Source organism: Triturus cristatus, chromosome 2_1 (assembly GCF_964204655.1).
Source record: "Triturus cristatus chromosome 2_1, aTriCri1.1, whole genome shotgun sequence".
Taxonomy (NCBI): domain Eukaryota; kingdom Metazoa; phylum Chordata; class Amphibia; order Caudata; family Salamandridae; genus Triturus; species Triturus cristatus.
In genome coordinates this window covers 937,939,723-937,955,802 of record NC_140581.1, presented here as the reverse complement: position 1 = coordinate 937,955,802, position 16,080 = coordinate 937,939,723, and the positions used below count along the sequence as shown (strand labels likewise).

The 16,080-nt window shown below is 41.8% G+C and overlaps 1 protein-coding gene across 1 annotated transcript in view; it reads left to right on the top strand.

The window, feature by feature from the left end:
- The window catches only part of UHRF2 (ubiquitin like with PHD and ring finger domains 2), an 898,530-nt gene that overhangs the window by 797,512 nt on the left and 84,938 nt on the right, over positions 1–16,080 (top strand). Inside the window, exon 13 of the mRNA XM_085633451.1 lies at positions 7,210–7,459. Within this exon, the coding sequence (XP_085489577.1) occupies positions 7,210–7,459 (250 nt within the window). The remainder of the gene's footprint in view (positions 1–7,209; positions 7,460–16,080) is intronic.

Here is a 16,080-nt window from a genome sequence, read left to right as displayed (position 1 = left end):
TATGTCTACACATTAATGTGTTTTGAAGTATATACAAAGGAACATGTGGCTGCACCGCAGATGCCATTGAAGATGTAGGCGAGAATGACAGTGCTGCACCCTTTTTAGGTTTCTCCGACAGCACGCAAGCACTGTCTGCGAAAGCTATTGTTTATTAAAATAAAATCTGAAAAGGGACTTAGAGCCTCCTATTAGTTACCTCTACTTGTGATTGGCTCCCATGTCACTCTTGTTTCTTTACTTACTATTGACCAGCAACTCCTCCTCGCCTCCAATTTCTCCTGGGGCGTCTGTGTGTTCATGCTGTTCATACTGTGGAGCATGAACAAAGTACAGCTTCCTGAGCATGGACAAAGTACAGCTTCCTGTGGCCAGTGTCCATCCACTGGCCGCAGGTTCCTGTAGGTACTGATTTGTTACATTTGGACATGCACTCTTGAGTGCATGTTTAAAGTAACTTTCCGTCATTCTGCCTGTTTCCCCACCACCCCGTCCTCCATTGTTTTTTACCCACGGCTGCCTTCCTCCTGCTCTCAGATGTGTTGCCCCACCAAACATCCCCACTGTTTTTTTTTACATGTAGCACAGCAATGCAGGATGCTGTGCAATATGGCTAATGGGAGAAAAAAGTGACATGAGGCAGTCAACGCTGGCCTCACAGCACCATTTTTTAGCTCTTGCCTACGCAGCGCGCATGCGCTGCATAGGAGGGCCTTTAGCGGTCGCTCTGCTAATTTTCGAGCACACACTCGTGCTTGTGGCGGCATCCACCTTGCGGGAGCGCGCAGGGGCGCGCCACAAGTGCAGTCCTTGAAAATGAGCAGACTGCTCTCCCGGCTCGACATCCTTTGCTTTCACTTTCGTTCGCGGCAATCGCACACGCACCACTCGCGGGCTCACCTCCTGTTCCCTACCTCATCTCCATCTCTCTCCTCACCCACACGTCCCTCTCTCTCCTCACCCACTCGCTCCGCCCTCTCCGTCTCCTTTTTGAAGACCGCTTGTCTTTCATTTTATTTATTCCTTCAACCTCCGGGCAGCAAAAACAGAACTTCCTGGAGCAACTTTGATGGGTCTGCTCTGGTACAATAGTTCTACTCAACAAGTAAGTGTCAAACTAAAGAAATGTGTACTTTGCACATTTGTTATAACCGGCCAACTCCAAACTCGAATGAACCAGCGCCTCGTTTACTCAAAACCATTGGTTCAACTGAGAAAATCTAATTCTTCTTCCATAGCCCCTCGAGTCCGGCGTCTCCATCCCCCACACTTACCACGTTGTTAGCATCAGCTTCTAGGTGTATTCAAACGGCTACAAAAATGTCCTGCAGGACATCTTTACACTGTGATGGCAGATTGAAGAGTACCAAGCAAAATGGTTATATATTGTTTGTAAATTTAGTAGATTTGATTAAACATGGACTATTGGAAGTGATATGAATTGCACAATCTGCTGCCTGTACTCCCCTTTTTCTCTCTCTCTGATATAAATATGTATAATTTTCTGTACGGTTTCGTTTTTGTGTGGTTTTGTTTTCTAATTTGCTTGGTCCCCAGGAAGAGTTTCTCTTCCATGCTTCTGGGGCGCACCCCATTTCATTTGATAGGTTTGTATTTGGTAGAAACAGCACATGATACACTATTTCCCCCTCTAAAGTCCCTGCACACACAAATCGGTGTCACCACAGCGGCCAGGTGTCCCGTTTCAAACCTGTTTTTCTAAAATTAAATTTGGCATGCAGCATTCTGTCCTGGGAGCTGAGTAGGCTTTAGTTACGTTCATTGGCTTCACGTGAAGCGGTGAAATCCTTTATCACGCCCCTCTTAGTATGTCATTATGTAAAGTACTGCTCTAAACAGAGAGGTGGCATCTTTAATTTTTTTCCGAACACCCTTTAAATGTCATCTCCAGTTTGTGGCCACTTATCCGTTGTTTTATCCATGGTTTCACCAAGCTTTTTTAAAATCCATTTACACAGTTCCTTGGAGTGCACTTTACTTCTGTTTATTTATTTATTTTAGTTTTTTTTCATGATTGGTTGTGCGTTAGCGAGCCCAGCACCTTGTGTGGCGGTGATGTCACAGCTCCTCTGTGGCGCCAGTAACTTCCTACACAGTGAGCAAAAACCACACATTACAAACACGACAGGGGTGTAAATATTGCAGCCAGTCTTACATTTTGCAATATTCTTTTACTGTGAACATTTAAAACCAATAACAAACAAGCATTGGCATAACCAATAGGTCTCGTCTTTGGGACCTTATAAGTGTTTAGCCATGCAACAGTTAATGTTGTTGCAGTAAGGATATTGTGCTGCATAACTAAATACTTATAAGGTCCCAAAGGTGAGACCTATTGGCTATGCCAATGCTTGTTTAACTCTGTTGCATAGCAGCTGATGCTGCTGTTCAACTTGTAAAAAAACATTGACAAAGCCAATAGATTTTGCATAGGCGAAACCTATTGGCTTTGCCAATGCTTGTTTTCTGGTGCAGTTCATCCCTATCTAGCAGTACATCTGCCATCTTGCAGCATGTTTGCTTTGTCTGGACTATCTATCTCGCAATAGACCCATTTGTGACTGGTGAGCCTTTATTTGCTAGCACAAAGGAGATAAAGATTAGCTCACCTTTCTGATTTGTTTTGTTTCTTCCAGGTAATATGACTGCCTTTCTGACATCTAATATGTGGAGTGCCCTTTCTGCATCTGCTGTGCTCTTCTGTGTTCTCAGCAGATCAAAGTGCTGGCATTGAATATAATAATTCCATTTTATAGCACTATCAGGCCAAACTGCTGCCATGGATTCCATTGTGTAAGGCTGTCCTGTAGCTCTGGGCCCACCAGGCAAGAAGAGCTATCATCTGAGGCCTGAGTGGGACAGTCTGGCATGTGTTTCCACTGAACCAAAGCCATGGAGAATGAGCTGAAGAATTCGGCATGCGACTCCAGCGCTACTGAGTTATATAAAAAAAAGTGAAAGCAAAAAAGACACAATATAGGAGCTCATCAGATGTGCAAGATACATGACGTAAAATAAAAAGTCAGCACATTTGAACAATGTTGTGGTATACCTAGGAGTGTTAAGCATTGCGCCACCATTTCATTACTGCACTGTTTGTCCATAATTGTGGGGAGAGGATCACAACAGATCTCACTGTTTCTCAGTGGCTTTCTTGCACCACCGGTCGAAGGAGTAGCAACTTGTCCACTGCCTACTCAGTACTTCCTGGGACACTTTAGGACTATAGGCTAACATGTAGTTACCATCCTCTGCACCCCTTACATGCATCAAGGCAGTTACTACTGGCTTTAGACTGACTCTGCATTGATTGTGTACTCCCGGACACTCTGAAGGGCCCCTCCCCCCACTCCCCCTCGCCCCTCCCCCTCCCCCATCCCCTTAGCACCCTATGTGGCTTTATATCTTAGTCTCAGCTGTTCCACATGGTAGGCCTTATTTACAAATGTAAACTTACACTTTTATGTTTCCTATATTTGTTTGTATTCACAAACTATAAGTTTAATTGTACTAATTGTAATTTTACGACTGCAGAGACTGCAGTCGGGGTGGAGAACGCCACACATAAAAAGACATGACAAGCCTATCTTTTAATGTGTGGAGTGTCCGCAGTTGTAAATTTGCTGTTAGTAAAATTAAACTCTTAGTTTGTGAGTACCAAAAAATTGTACACTTGCACAAAAGTGTAAGTTTACCTTTGTGAATCAGGCCCAAGGGTTCCGCGATCGCAACTACGATATCCCAAGTTAAGGAAGGCGTTCTTAATGTATTAGATGGATGCTGTAGTACATTGGAGTCATCAATGACTGCTACAAATACCAAGCTTTGCAAAGCTTCTCGTTGGCAAATGTGGGAAGGGTAGTTGACTGGAACTAAGGAGGCATGTGTAACAAAATGTGTATGCATACAACCTGTGCTGAATAAACCTCATCATATGAAGTTGTGCTAATTTCCCCTTTGTACCCAACTTATAAGCACTACATACAAATAATACTTTGCTCAAAAGTGCAATGTGAAGTTTTGCAGGAAACTATTACCTATGCTAGAATCAGAACTCTAAAAACTGATAACATAATTTTAGTACTTTTTTCATCACTATAATTGTATTTCAATGGCTGGTTATACCAACATCTTGCATCCAAAGAAACTTCAATAAAGATCATTTAAAAAAACACCATCACTCTGCTAAGCCTGAATCAGTGCTCTGGTCATGAACTGGAAATCCACTGACAATACATATTGGAGGAGTAATATGGGTTAAGTCATTTAGACTTAGGGGCCAATTACGATGTCGTTTGGAAAGCCTCTGACCGCTAGTCGGAAGCTTTCCGACCCTGGTCAGAGGCTTTCCTACCGACATGGTCTGCTCGCGGTCCGATCGCCGAATTATGATGTCAGCAGTCGGAGCGTGAACCGGTCGGTCTTTCTGACGCAGTTCCGATCGTCTCTCAGAGTCTTCTGCCGGGTCGGAACCGCACCATAATCCCCTATGGACGACGTTTCTGCTGTCAGGATTACGATGTCGATTTTCCACAGCCTTTCTGTGCCGTCCGAGCTGACCTTTGTGATCCAGAAAGGCTGCTGGAAAGCGACTTTGGGGGCCCGAGCAGGGCCCCCATGCCTTCACGGCCTACGGTTGGTGGCCAAGGGGGGTACCTAGGGTGCCCACAAGGTCGGAGGTCGGTCGGTTCAGAGAACGGAACGGTGTCGGCCGGATCCTCGGAATGACATCGTAATAAGCCCCTCAGTATTGGGTCTATCTGCATGAGGCTCACTTGACTTTTAGAATGTGAACGCGGAAGACCTCGTTTGGATCTTGGTAGGCCAACTACTGGCAGAGACCATTGCCCCCTCTGCCCTGAAGACTGCCTGCTGAATTTCGAGATCTGTACCAGGCAAGTGGGGATCTCAGTGAAGGATTTAGGGCTCTGGTGGGGCAGTGTCTATGATTTGTCTGGCCACTGAATGTTTTGTGTGAGAAAAATTAACATTATATGTACTTGTGTATGCATTAATAAAGAATATATTTGATGGGACTGCAATTGTTTTTTAGTATTAATAAATGTAACTTGGGAATACCTATCTACACCACTGAGTGCAACCTCTACTTAAGGCATGTTCTTACTGTGCGATAAGCCACCTTCCACTCGCGGAGAATTGTCTGTTTGGGACATCTTGGAGGCATTTTATCATTTTTTTGTACGCCTCACATGTAGCTGCGTGATAGAACTGACCTGATTTTAGTGCACAATGAACTCTATTTAGATTTACATTTTTATATGTAGGCCCATCAGGTAATGTTAAACCTCTATTTGGTATGACCTCGCAGTACTGAAAAGACACTTGCATGTCAATGCAAAGAGCACGGAACATGATGCTACTTCTTTATATGTGAGGTAAAGAATGTGGCATGTATGCACATAGGCTGGCATCAAAGGAAGCAACTGCTGACCAGTGTGTATTCTATGACAGAAACAGGTCAAAGTTAAAAATAAAAGATGCACAATTTTTATCCAGTTGAATATAGTTTGTTTCAGAATTAAAATCAATTTGGTTATAAAATGAAAAGGAGGTCATAGTGTGTCACCCCCGACATTTATTTCTTTACCATGGTTGTAGTGCTGCTGCAAACACATGATAAAGAACTTAATATTGACACAATGAAAAGCGCCCTCAAACTTTGGTAAAGTTATATAAATATATTTAATACACTTACAGGGTCTTTCATCCAGCCCTCTTCAACCATTGATCTGTTGTGTTCACTTTTTCTTCTTCCCACTGCTGCATGCAAAATGGGGCAGTAAGTCTGCCCACTTTAACCATTGGCTAACCTCACTGTCAGTTACCGCATTCTGCCCTTTCACAAGGAGCATATCCTAATGCAAAGTAGATCCGTTCAGTGCCAGGGACTACTATAGCAATGTGTGCTGTTTGAGACCGAAATAGTTTTTTTGGTTTTTTCCAATGTTTGTCTTAATTTTGGCGAGGTCTTAGCAGCCCCCACAACAATGTTTTGTACCAATCGTGGCTTAACAAAACAAGCTTTGACACAGCCAAAAGGCTGACCAGTGATTGGCTTTGCCAATGGTTGTTCTTGAACTCATTTTTTTTTTTGAGGCTTCACAACTACAATTTACTATTGGGTAACTCCTTTGGTTTTAATGCATTTTCTGATATTTTTTCCCATTTACTGCTTCAAACTTGACATCCGCCATCTTGGAACTTTAAATTAAAAGTTAAATGGCTGTTGCGTCCCAACAAACGTTTGCGTGGTGATGCACAAAAGTGTATGTATTATTACACTTCACCAGCTATCCCCCCACCCACATGCTATTTCGTATCAGCAACCATGCACTTTTTCTTTTTGCTTACGTGGAAAAGCATCAGCAAAAAAAGCATTGGCAAAGCCAAAAGATACAGTAAATCCATTGAACAGCGAGACCTATTGACTTTGCTAATGCTTATTAATAGGTGTTTGTCAGTGTCTGAGCATGGAGTGTATTTAATATTACAGAGATGCTTAGCAACGATGCACGCTTATCTGAATGTACAATCTTTCTTGTCCCATGTGAACTTTTTTCCTTCTCTAATTGTATTGCGATTTATGTTTTTTGTCGATACAGTCTCTACCTCACCATATTTGCTCCAGCTGCCAAAATCATGTTTTGTTTTTCAGTTTCTGATTGATGAATTTGGTCTTCTTCCTTTTTAAAAAAAAAATCTGGTTTTCCTCATTTGAGCACAATGTTCAACTTTTGAACGTTATCCTGTACTACCTCCTCCATGTCACATTTTGGCATACGGATTATTATGTGAAGGTATTGCAGTGCTACATATACAAGTGAGGGAGAACCATGTTCCCTCATTGATCTTGGTTACTTGTAGTGTGGTTACTGCAAAAACATAATTGGTCTTAAAATATCTTATTGTATTCTCTTTGCTAACTTCGCCCATAGCTGACAATCATCAAAATATACAAGTGAACCCTTTTTCAATGGTACCGAAAAGAATTACATTCTCACACAAGATTGTATACCTTCAAATCACACACTTCTGTTGTAGCTATGTTATCTATCTTTGCATTATTATAGGTTCTATGTGAAATAACATTTTCTATCCTGCTTATTTAACTTTTTTGAAATAATGATTGTATTAATAGTTTGTTTTGCTTCATGTCCACTGGCTTAGTTTCCAGAAGGCTATTTAGAAGCCATGGCTAACAAGGAGAAGAAAGACAAAGTTAAAAAGCAAACCGTAAAGCTGGAACCTGGGGACCCAGACTCTGAGAGCAACCAGGATAATGAGAGCTGTCCGACAAGCCCCGTTGAATCTGTTGTAGAAAGTCCACTGATCATCGAGGCTCCAAAGAGCAGCCCTGGTGTCATCACCAGACCGGCCTTTCACAGCAATGGAAACCAGAAACGGCCTGTAGAAGAGGGTATGTTGTCTTGGAATTGATTGGTTGTAGAAGTCATTTGATGCACAAGAGTGTGTGTGTTATTTTATTATTGCATGATTCTGAAAGATAGGAACAGGATCCAAAATAATTTTGAATTTTTTTGTGTGTGCTTTTGGCAATGGCTGTGAAAAGTACATTGAAGATGAACATATTAACTAACCTAGCATAGTGATCACTTGGGCACTACAATATTGGAGCAAGGGATCTTGAGTCAGGTGTTTATTTTTCTGTCTACAGCAATGAATATCTGTCCGGCTGAGCCTATATTATCTTCGATATTCTGATGGGGGATGCTTGCATGTGTGTTTGTGTTACAGAAATTGCTAGTGTCAATCAAAAATAAAATAGATTTCTGACAGATGCTTCTATAAATAGGGTAGGGGTGTAAGCATGTGTTCCTCCTATCAGTCGGTCTGTTTTTTCCATTACGTTCATTCCTTTTTTGTAATACAACACAGTAGTCCAGTTAGCGTTCAGTGAAAGTAGATTTTTATTTCCATTTATCACTTTTTAAAGCCATTCCACTCTTTTTTATCATGTTTTATGGCAGGTTGTTAAGAAAAAGGAGACAGCGACACGTGTTTCGCCCTATATGGCAGATTTAGCCAGGGCTTTGTCAAGGCTGTAGAGGAAAGAAAAATACAATAAATACTAAGGATAACCAGATAAGAGGACTCCAAGGGAAGCATCAGCTGTGATGTATAAGGGAAAGTGGTGGGAATTCAGAATGTAAAAATATTTCTTTATTTTATTGGTAATTTGTTTTTTAATGCTATACCGTTGATAATAAAAGCAAGTGCGAAGGGTGAAAAGAAGGTGACCAGAGGTTGCTTGGCATACTTTTTAAGAACAAAAGAAGAGAAAAAGAAATTAATAATAAAAAAATTATTATTATTTTTATTTATTCTATTTTTTTAATATACAAGAGAAAAAACGGAGTAAGGTGCAGGCACGAGCAGGACTCCAGAAAGAATATTCTGGATGTTGAAAAAGCATGTGACCGAGATAGAACTAAGGATGATAGTTAGAGTGAAGAAAGAGGTTAAAGCCTCATTCTATTCTATTCTATTCGAAGTTGATTTAATACGCACGACCGTTCGTGTGACCATTTGGGTGAGTTCATGCAATGTCAAGGCATGCCATAAGAAGAGGTTATTACAAAAGGTGATCAGCTACAGTACCGAGATCTGATGTTCAGAAGTCATACAGTCTATTAGAAGTATATTACTTTCCGGATTTCTTCATAGTAGTACACGAGAATATTCACAATCTGAGAGAAATAAGCATTAAATGAAGCACATTCAGGATTACATAGATGGAATGTCATTATTATGTGGCTCTTGCATCAACTATCTTTGGTAATCCATTCGATACAGTGTCTATGTATAAACACTGTCATAGAAAAAGACAACACAAACATGAATAAAGAAAATTCCAAAGAAGTCCACAATGGAATTACCACAAGGTATATATGACCTTCCAGATGAATTTGAGTTCAACAATCAATCCCTAATACGACTCTATTAACAGTGTGGCATTGTGTAGCAGTATAGGAGGTGTTTTTTTAAAGGGGATAATGTAAACAAAGGGCATAAAAAGGTGACTTCAAATGTATCATTACGCATTGATCAAAGGAGGTCTACCTTTACGAGGTTTTTGTCTGTGTGTTTTTGTAAGAGAGGTGCCACGGCAGAAGCACAACAATGTCGTGCATATTATATCAACTTTGAATAGAATAGAATGAGGCTTTAACCTCTTCACTCTAACTATCATCCTTAGTTCTATCTCGGTCACATGCTTTTTCAACATCCAGAATATTCTTTCTGGAGTCCTGCTCTTGCCAGCACCTTACTCAGTTTTTCCTCTTGTATATAAAAAAATAAAATACATTTAAAAAAAATAATTATTTTATCACTTATTTCTTTTTCTCATCTTCTGGTCTTAAAGTACGCCAAGCAACCTCTGGTCACCTTCTTTTCACCCTTCGCACTTGCTTTTATTATCAACGGTGTAGCGCTTTTAAAAAAAAATTACCAATAAAATAAATAAATATTTTTAATTCTTAATTCCCACCACTTTCACTTATACATCACAGCTGGTGCTTCCCTTGGGGTCCTCTTATCTGGTTATCCTTAGTATTTATTGTATTTTTCTTTCCTCTACAGCCTTGAGAAAGCCCTGGCTCAATCTGCCATATAGGGCGAAACACGTGTCGGCTGTCTCCTTTTTCTTAACAACCTGCCATAAAACATGATAAAAAAGAGTGGAATGGCTTTAAAAAGTGCTAAATGGAAATAAAATATCTACTTTCACTGAACGCTAAGTGGACTACTGTGTAGTATTACAAAAAAGGAATGAACTTAATGAAAAAAACAGACCGACTGATAAGAGGAACACATGCTTACACCCCTACCGTATTTTGTTAATACGAGGCTGAAAGGTCCAGAGCCTTGAGCTACGTTCCTCCCAAGTCCCATAGGATTTCATATTCAACTCCAGGATCTCTGGACCAACCTTTTCTTGAACGTCTATAAATAGGGTATTTTGAATTCTCCTTGGTTCCAGACTAGATCTGGGACTTTATCAGCAATATCTCCAGTGTGTCGCCAGGTGTCTCCAATAGACTACACAGTGGCGCTGCCTTCAGAAGTGACAGCACATAGCGCATATAGGTGCCACCCATGCTTGCTGATGTCCGTTCCTTTCTTTCTGCACCCTTCAGTGTGCATCTAGATATCTGCTCCCAAACGTTTGTCAGTTTTACCAACTCCAATATCTTTTTCTACAAGAAAGGGTTTTAGGGAATGTCTTCCTGAAGAACACAGGTTTCTAATGGGGCTATGACTCCAGGAAGCAACTGTCTGTTGTGGATCTGCACGACATCTGCCTGTGGCGTTTAGGGTCTAAGAATGACTCAAAGTCCTGTGACTGATGCTCTCTGATGCCCTCAAAAGCCTTAAAAGAGCAGGAGCTGAAACATTGCTGAGCATGTTTCAGATGGCAGATAGCGCTTCAAGCCACAGATGCACTCTTGCTTCATGTTGCGGGGCCGCTCCCTTTCCAGCCCCGAGGCCAGCTCCAAGTCTCTGTCCTGTAGTAAGGTGAAATCGAAGGACAAGTCTTGCCATAAATAGAAGCAGTCTAAGAGAACTCTTTTCATTCCTGTCACTCCCAAGCTGGGGATAAGTCACGCAATCAGCACTCGAAGGACCAAAAAACACCAATTTCAAATGACTGTCTATCCTGGACTGGTTCCAGGCCTCGAGAAATCTACTCGCCCACTCACTATCGATCCTTTCGATTTCATTAGGGTGAGCTGCTTTAAGGCCTACTGGCCCGTTCTGGCAAGTTGACAAAGAACAGGTGTTCCGTTCACTCAAAGTGAATGAGCAATAAAGATTCCTTTAAATTTTGTTTTTATCTTGTCACATTTGCTGTGCGTTCAAAGACAGAGGTCAAATGTCAGCTTATGTCTTTTTACAATTTGCTGCCTATTTTATCCTGGATGTTTATATTTATTTTCTTTCTCTGACTGCAAAATTAGAGGATTTTGTAAAGTGAACTGTCTGACAATGGTGCTGTACAATGAATCTGAAAAGAAAGGCTGTAGCGTATCAGTTTTTTTTCCTAACACACAACCTTTAATTAGCTTCTAAATGAACTGTACAAACATTTCAAAATATATTTCAGTAGTTAGGAAAGCTCATGTTTCGTAATTGTGTGTAATAGAAATGAAGGTTTTAACAGGATCAAAACAAATCAGATCACTTTACTTAGTGATGTGCAAATAACGAATATTTTCTGTATAACCCATTTTCCACAGATTGCTACATAGTTTTATCAGTATAACTTCATGTTACTGGAAACGTTTGTAGCCATTTCAACTGAGAATGTGTTGGTTGTATTAAAAGTGAGTCTTTAACCTTGAACTAAGTAATATTCTAGCCCCCGCCTGAAGACAGCGCTATTAGTGAACTAAGAGGCAAATCGGGGGTTATCTTACCCTATATGTGGGCTAGATTCTTATTATACATGGAGCAAACCTTTAGTCTAATAAATCAAACACAGGAATTATTTTGTACAGCAGAAATGCTAATCTCACATATTTGAAGGTACTCAAGTGAAAATAAAGGAAAAGGCGGAAAATAAAGAAAAAGGCGGCTGTAAAAGAAAATCTCTGTCTAGGATCACACAATTGTAGACTAGTTTTTGGGTCAAGCACATTATAGTTTGGTCAAGTAGATCATTCCAGTCACTAGACCTGCAGGTCTAGTTACATTTTTATGATTTTTTGTGCCTGATGTCCCGACATTTACCAAGTTTCCCAGTCTTTCATCATCCTCACAGCAAGTAGAGGCCTTCTAGGAGGCCATTCTGCAACTTTTCCGGACAATGTTGGTCTCCTGCTGAGCACCTTCAATTCCTATTAAACCGCAGGGGCAGCCTGTCAGATTTCTGCTGGTGGGTCCTGCCCTGGTACCGTCGAACCCGGTTGAGCATCTGTCTGGCCCAAATGATGCTGGCCCATACCTCTGCAACAGTGCTGAAAGCCAGGTCGGTTTTGTCCACTCTGGTGCCGGCCTCATGTTCAGTGCTTCCTTCTCTGGATCCAACTCTGATACCTGTTTCAGATCCAGATCTGACATCAGCCTGTGCCAGGCCAATGACCTGTCATGAGATATAACTAAGGCGCAGCCCTCGACTTGAGTTGATTTCCAGGCAGTTCCACTCCCTCAACACCACTACTCATGAAGTCTGGAGACCTTCTTTGCATTAGATATCTGACACCATCCAAGGCCTCCAAAACATTCCACATGATAACGATGATGACGAGGAAGCAGGTATTTGGCTTCCCCTCATCACACTAATGGAGTTCTCCATCTAGATTTACAGTGTACCATTGATCTTTCATGAGACATAGTTGGACTCCCCCCTGGGGCCCACAACAGAAGAGAGTTCCTTTTTTGCAGTGGCAGTTCTCAAAGCAGTCGGTCTGTTGGAACTTCAGCTACCCACAGTAGAGACCAAGACTAACATATTGACAGAGATCTTGCAGCCTGGGCCTTCCACATCAGAGCTATTTCTGCAGCTTAATGAAACTTTACGTAGACATGGATTGCGGTCTGGTCCAAACCGTGTTTTCCTCCCCAAGTATGTTTCCCTGTGACTAGGCATCCTAGACTTCCCCCAGGGGACCTTCTGTCCCATCACCTAGCTCCTGAGAGCTTGGTGGTTCAAGCTTGCACCAGCAAGGTTAACCCCAATGCTTTCCCCACTGCTCCTCTAGATAAAGTGAATAAACTCATTGGGAAGAGAGTCTTATCATTTGCAAGCTTGAATTTGCTATCCCTGAACGACGCAAGCATGCTGGGACACTGTGCACAGTGCCCTCTGGCACATGATGAGCAGAATCCCACCTTCAGTTCTCAAGACAGAAATGCTTTTGCACAAACAATTCAAGATGGATAGGTTGCGGTTAAGTATGTGTTGTGACCCACTCTAGATACAACCCGTTATAGGTCACACCAGGGCCAACAGTGCCATGCCTGGATACGGTCCATGGGATGTTGTTGAAAATTGTAAGCATCCCTATAGACATGCCGTTTAATGGCACACAGCTTTTCTGCAAAAAAACGATTTTGCATTGGAGCACTTTAACAGAGCAAGCTTGCTATCCCCAGCCTTTTAATTCCACCAACAATACTGACGATTCAGAAGATACCGTTCGAGTCTTGTCTTTCACCAATGGCAGGCCTTGCAGTCTGTGTGACAGCCTGCACAGCCTTTGTGGCTGCACAGGATGTGGTGGTGTCCGAGGCCATGGTCACCACCAAGGACAGCAGTCCTTGTCGTTGCCTGCTGTTATTGCAGCCTAACCACTTTGATTGTCCATTAAATGATCCTGTAGAGTTAGTTTTTAACTGGCAGTCTTGAGTGCAATTACCTCCTTCCAGTAGGTGCTGTACTTTGTTCAACACCGTTGCGCTGTCCCTTTTATATCCACGCCCCCTCCTGTTGCACCTTTTTAGGTCTCGCTGAGCCAGCGCATGTGCTGCTCTGCGAGAAATTTTGTGTGTGGGATTTCAAAGTGCTGCCACAGGCTTTTGGTGGCCTAGCGCTTGCGTTCACGCAAGCGTGCACGCGCGCAGCCACCATCTGTCTTTGATCGTGATCACTTTCACAGGCCGCGCAGCCGTGTCACTTTCACGACCGCGCGGCCAATGCTTGTTACTTCACACTTTGGAGGCGAGAGATAGACGCATACAGCTCCGAGCATTAGCTGAGTGAGCGCTCTAGTGTTTGGCTGGTCACATGTTTGTTTGAAAATGGCAGCGTCCGTAGTGGTAGGTGACCGGAAAACATACTGTTATCATACCTATTCCTATCCCGTTGTTTCAGTTGTACTGTTTTGTCCGCGTTTTCCTTGCGTGATCATTTAGAAGAGCTGACTGCTCAATTAGTGCTTTGCACCAGTGACCATCATCTTTGTAACATTTGTAGCTATTTTTGGCAATGGAATTTTTCGGGGTCAAGCTGCAAATGAACTCAGAGGTAAAAATGGGCGCCTTGGTCTCTCGCAGTTATGTTGAGAATTGAGTTTGGGCTCAAACCTTTGGAATTTTGCATTGAAATACCGAAGTCTAATGGTAATTTCAAGGACTTTAATTATTAATATTTTATGTCTGAGGGCTTGCTTGTCAGATAGAGAGGTGAGAAACACGTATCTTATTTGTATAAAATCAAAATATGAGCTTTAAACCCTGCCCCGGTTAAAAAGCATCATGTCTCTTACATCTACACAGGAAGGTGCTTTCATACACACTTATACTTTCATATGGATGCTTGTCACCAGTCTAGCAATTTAGCAAGACTGTAAATAATTGTATTTTATTATCACGTGGCTCAATCGAACGCATTTAGGTTGGCCATAACATTTGAAGATGGACATTTTGCTTAAGATGACAGCAGTAACAACTTTAACACATTGAACAACCCCTCAAGCTCTATCTATTGATTGAGTTTATTCCCCGGCTACACAGTTTAGAGGGTTAAGGTGCATGCTTTAGATTTTTGTCTCCAGCTGGTCTTCAGTGATAATATATCTTTGGTAGTTAATGCACTTGCTACAGTGACCTTTGTTTAACCTACTGGTCAAACATTTATATCAACATAATCTAGCACATGCATTGTTTGATTGACTCACAGCAGAATACTAAAGGTAACTAACCTACGTGTCACTGGTTTGAATTCCTGTAAGATAACTTACAGCTTATTTGTGCTTGATGCAGTGAGCCATGTGTAAACTGCAGATCGCAAGATCCAATCCTCACTAAATAGCTCCTTGAATTAAGCTCCCACAACAAACTGCTGCATGTAATATCCAAGGCCTATGTTTGAATCCCAGCTGACTCTTTTCATTCTTCTGGGCACTTACTCTTTAAACTCCACCTATGTGTTATTGTTAATTCTAGCCATACGTTTGGTTACTTTCGCTTTGCATTAAAAAATAGTTTTATGCGAGAATTCATGTTATGATGGTTTACTCGAATGAATTATACTGTGGTAAGACAGACTTTGGAACTTTAATTCACCAAGAGTTGTGCACAGGGGCACATCTAGACCTGATAATCTGGGGTGGGGGCGAAGGGAGCTAACAGGTCAACCAGTAGAGGCAGGACTAGCACTTCAAACAAAGGGGCACATCTATCCTTGAAGCCAATACAACAAAATAGAGTGGTAAAATGTGCACATTGAACATATTGGTCAAACTCAATATAACAAAAATGTTTTAGTGCATTTGACATTATTTACAGGCTACTGATAGACATCTCCAAAAAAGGGATTGAACGATTTGACTACCAAAAAGCAGCTTCTACATATTGCAGTCCAAAGTGGTTTAGAACTAGTTATTTCAAGATGACAACCCCTTGGTGCCAATGCTCTTGAAAACAAGCATTGCCACACACAATAGGTCTCGCCTTTGGGACCTTATAAGTGTTTAACTATGCAACAGTTAATGTTGTTGCACCAAGGATATAGTGCTGCATAACTAAATACTTATAAGGTCCCAAAAGCGAGACCTATTGGCTTTGCCAATGCTTGTTATTTTCAGATTTTGGCAGATAATGCCTCCATCCTTGCCCAGGAAGGCCAGTCACTGGTGGTCAAAGGGGCCATAGAGAGAGTTTTGGGACCAAAAATGACAGAACTCAGGCCTATATTGAACCTTTGGTAACTGAGCACCTTCCTTCAGAAAGACAAGTTCAAGATGCTGACTTTAGCCCAGGTCCTCTTCCCTCTGGATCCAGGGGACTAGATGGTGTCCTTTGATTTGCAGGGCACATATTTACATGTGCCCGTCTTGCAGTCCCACAGAGGCTTCATTCAGTTTGTGGTGGAGTCAGACAACTTTTAGGTTATTGTCCTGCCCTTCAGCCTCAACTCGGATCACCCATGTGTTTACAAAGATAATGGCAATGGCTGCTGCCCAAATTTCCAGGATTTTTTAGCGCCCTGTTAAAGGTTATTTGATGGCCCTTTCAGCCTTCATATATTTGCCTTCGCTATTGAAATAACCTATTGCGATGCATTTTTTAAAT